This window comes from Mus pahari, chromosome 22 (assembly GCF_900095145.1).
Source record: "Mus pahari chromosome 22, PAHARI_EIJ_v1.1, whole genome shotgun sequence".
NCBI lineage: Eukaryota > Metazoa > Chordata > Mammalia > Rodentia > Muridae > Mus > Mus pahari.
The window spans coordinates 48,506,839-48,509,941 of record NC_034611.1 but is presented as its reverse complement, the minus strand read 5'-3'; the positions used below and the strand labels follow the sequence as shown (position 1 = coordinate 48,509,941).

Sequence of the window (3,103 nt, the reverse complement as noted above, 5' to 3'; positions counted from 1 at the left end):
AAGACCCTCAAAACTCAGCTATGACCCCGTGGGGAAAGAACAAGTTCAGCTGCCAGGTATGGCATCCATGTCTGTAACTCCAGGACCCAGAGGATCATAAGATCTGAGCCAGAACAAACTATATAGTGAGAGTGTCAATGTCTCACTCTCTCTCTTTCTCTCTCTCTCTCTCTCTCTCACACACACACACACACACACACACACACACACACACAAAGAAAAAAATCTCAATTTATACAAGATTATTTCTGGCATGCAAGAAAAAAAAAATGGAAGCTTAAAATAGTAATTCCATTCTTGTGGTGCCTTCTATGTCTGAAATTTGTACCTGCTACTCTAATTTCCTGGCACTTCAGCTTCCTTCTCTGTGGGTGTAGGCGTCATGGGGGAGGTCTGTCTCACTAATTCATCTCTGTATATCCACAGCAAGCACACGCACACACGGATGCACACACCCCTCTTCACTGCTCCAGACTAGGATCCATAGCAATTGGGAAATGGGCGTCGGGGAGTATTTGGAATTAAACACAGGGACCAGATGAGAAGGATGCTGGTGTACAAGCCACAGGGCAGAAACCAGACAGTAGCTTCTAGCATCTTCTCCAGGAAGGTCCCTGTCACTCTCAGGATTTCCTCAGTGTCCCTCTCGTCCCATTTTCCCACACCCTGACCCCCACAAGGGAAAAAGGCAGCACAGACTCAGTACACACTTCACTGGAGACATAGCAGGCTCCGCTGTGCCATCGGGTCGCCAGCTGCCCAGCGGTCCCAGCTCTCTCTCTCCCCCTCTCCCCCTCCCTCTCTCCCTCTCCCTCTCCCTCTCTCTCTCCTGCAGCCCTCCTGCCCAGCACTGCTAAGCCACTGGAAAGCTCCGGTGACTTGTTTCTCCAGGATGGACCCCTTTCCCTCTGTACTGATGACACACTGCTGATGAAATGTTGTCTCCTTGGGAAGTATCTCATGTCCGTAGGAGGGCTGGCTCCCTATCCCCGGGAAGGGCTCCACACTCCTAGGGATTCCATGGCCCTCGGGGGCTCAGTGTCCTGCATAGCTCATCCTTAAGAAGGACTCCGTAAGCACAGGAGGACTCTAGGCTCTTAAGAAATTCTCCATGTCTTAGGAAAGCCTCCTGGTCCCTGAAAACAGTCATCCTTGAGAAAGACTGTGTCATTAAGAAACACAACTTGTCCCTTGTACCTAGATGGGCTCCACAGCCCCAGGAGGAACCCTAGGCAGGGTTCATGTCCCCTTAGAGCTTGGCCCAAAGCCCCTCTCAGCTGGCACAGATGCTGCTGACAGTGGTCCCTCCTGGGCCCACAAGGCCCAGCTCCTCCTGTTCGTTGATGCACAGCTGGTAACCGCAGCCTCGGGCCCGGGCTCCAGAAGGGACCCGGCGGTCAGTCTTGGCACGGGGAGGCAGCAGGAAGCCCACACTGCCAGCAATGAGCATATGCCAAATGCTGTGAATGTAGAAGTAGTTGTCCCGGGTCTCCACGAAAGCATACAGTAGAACGGCACTGCCGGCAATCAGGCTGCCCGGACACAGGTAGAAAAGCCAGCGGCGCCATGTCGGTGGGTAACAGTGCCGGCGCCGGACGCTGCGAACTGTCTGGGGGAGGCAGAGAAGTGGGACTCAGGAATCTACACCCCGAATCCAAGCCAGAGCCAATTCAGACTTCCCCTGAGCCCTAGGTGGCACCTGCCAAGACTTGAGTGGCCAGCAGGTGATGGTGACAGAATGCAAGGCTACCTTAAACTGGGGACCAAATAGCCAGCGCCCCGCATTTATTCCTGCTCCCTCTTTGGCCCTTCACAGACCTCTCCACTCTTACCCAAGCTGTGGCCAAGATCCCAAGGGCAAAGAGACTGGGTCCCAGCAGATTCCAGAGTCCGTGCCGGTCAAGCTGCAGAGCCATGGACAGCAGCATAGCCCCGAGCAGGTACAGCACCTACAGGGAGATGCCAGGGCCACAGATGGAGATGCCATGCCACCACAGTGTGGTGACCCTGGGGAAAGCCTCGAGCATGGGGGAGTTCTAAAGAGAGGGTGCTAGGCTTGCCCCCAGGACTACCCTGGACTAACCTGCTTGATCCCAGGTTGCAGACGAGCCATGGCAATGACGGTGACCCACACGGACATTAAGGAGCCCAGGAAATCACAGAACTGAAGCACATCGTAGTCCATGATACAGAAAACCACAATGCCTGGCTGGTCACAGGCATGATAGAACTGTAAGAAGAAATAACAGGTGCTAATGGGCCTGGAGGCCACAAGTCCAGGGCTATGAAACCAAAGGAAGACCCCATGGGGGCTACTTCCCAGTCAGAGATCCAGAGGTCAGAGGTCTCGGGTGAGCAATACTGGAATGCCTGATTCTTTCATTCCTTCCTTTATTTTTTAGATTTATTTTCTGTGTATTGTGTCTGCCTATATGTATGTCTGTGCATTGCATACACAGAGTGGCACAAGAAGAGAGCAGAGAATGCCCTGGACCTGGAGTGCAGACAGTTAGTTGTGAGCCACCATGTGGATGCTAGGAATCACAACCCGGTCCTCTACACAAGCGGCCAGTGCTCTCACCACTGAGCCATCTCTCCAGCCCTGACTCCTCCCCCCCCCCGCCCCCCTTAGGAAGAATATGGCATCGAGGTCTGGTCTGCTTTCTAACCAAATGTATCGGGCAGCTCAGATACCAGCCCTTCATCATCCTGGCCCCGCTTCTGGGATATGTATGCTATGGAAAGTATCCGGCCAGGGGCTGAGATTTCAAGCTGAGGCCAGTCCCAACCCTTACCCATGCTTACTGAGCCTTGCCAACAATCCTATCTCAGGCCTCCATGGTATCTGGCTCTGGTCTCGTAGGCAACCTCAGGCTCTGAACTAGACTTATAGCTTACCTCAGGAGAGCCACTTCAACAGCTCCCCAGCCCCAGCCCAATGCCAAGGGCTGGAAGCCCAGGAAGCAAGCAAGGCAGTGCCTGTGGCCATGGACAGTGGCATGATAGGGCTATGAAGAGTGGCTCTGTGGCCATGAACAGTGGCATGATGGGGCTATGAACAGTGGCTCTGTGGCTATGGACAGTGGCATGATGGGGCTATGAA

The 3,103-nt window shown here is 53.8% G+C and overlaps 1 protein-coding gene across 4 annotated transcripts in view; it reads right to left on the bottom strand.

Moving 5' to 3' along the window:
- Positions 1-213: 213 nt before the first annotated feature.
- The window catches only part of Tmem8b (transmembrane protein 8B), a 21,656-nt gene continuing 18,766 nt past the window's right edge, over positions 214-3,103 (bottom strand). For 2 of the 4 annotated variants that reach the window (XM_029533402.1, XM_029533404.1), the window contains 3 exons: positions 2,084-2,230; positions 1,833-1,949; positions 1,431-1,605 (listed from right to left, as the gene is read on the bottom strand). In XM_029533402.1, coding sequence (XP_029389262.1) covers positions 1,528-1,605; positions 1,833-1,949; positions 2,084-2,230 — 342 coding nt within the window. In that variant the 3' untranslated portion in view covers positions 1,431-1,527. Of the gene's footprint in view, positions 1,610-1,832; positions 1,950-2,083; positions 2,231-3,103 lie in introns of all 4 variants that reach the window. The other 2 variants (XM_021222260.2, XM_029533403.1) reach the window with 2 other exon arrangements.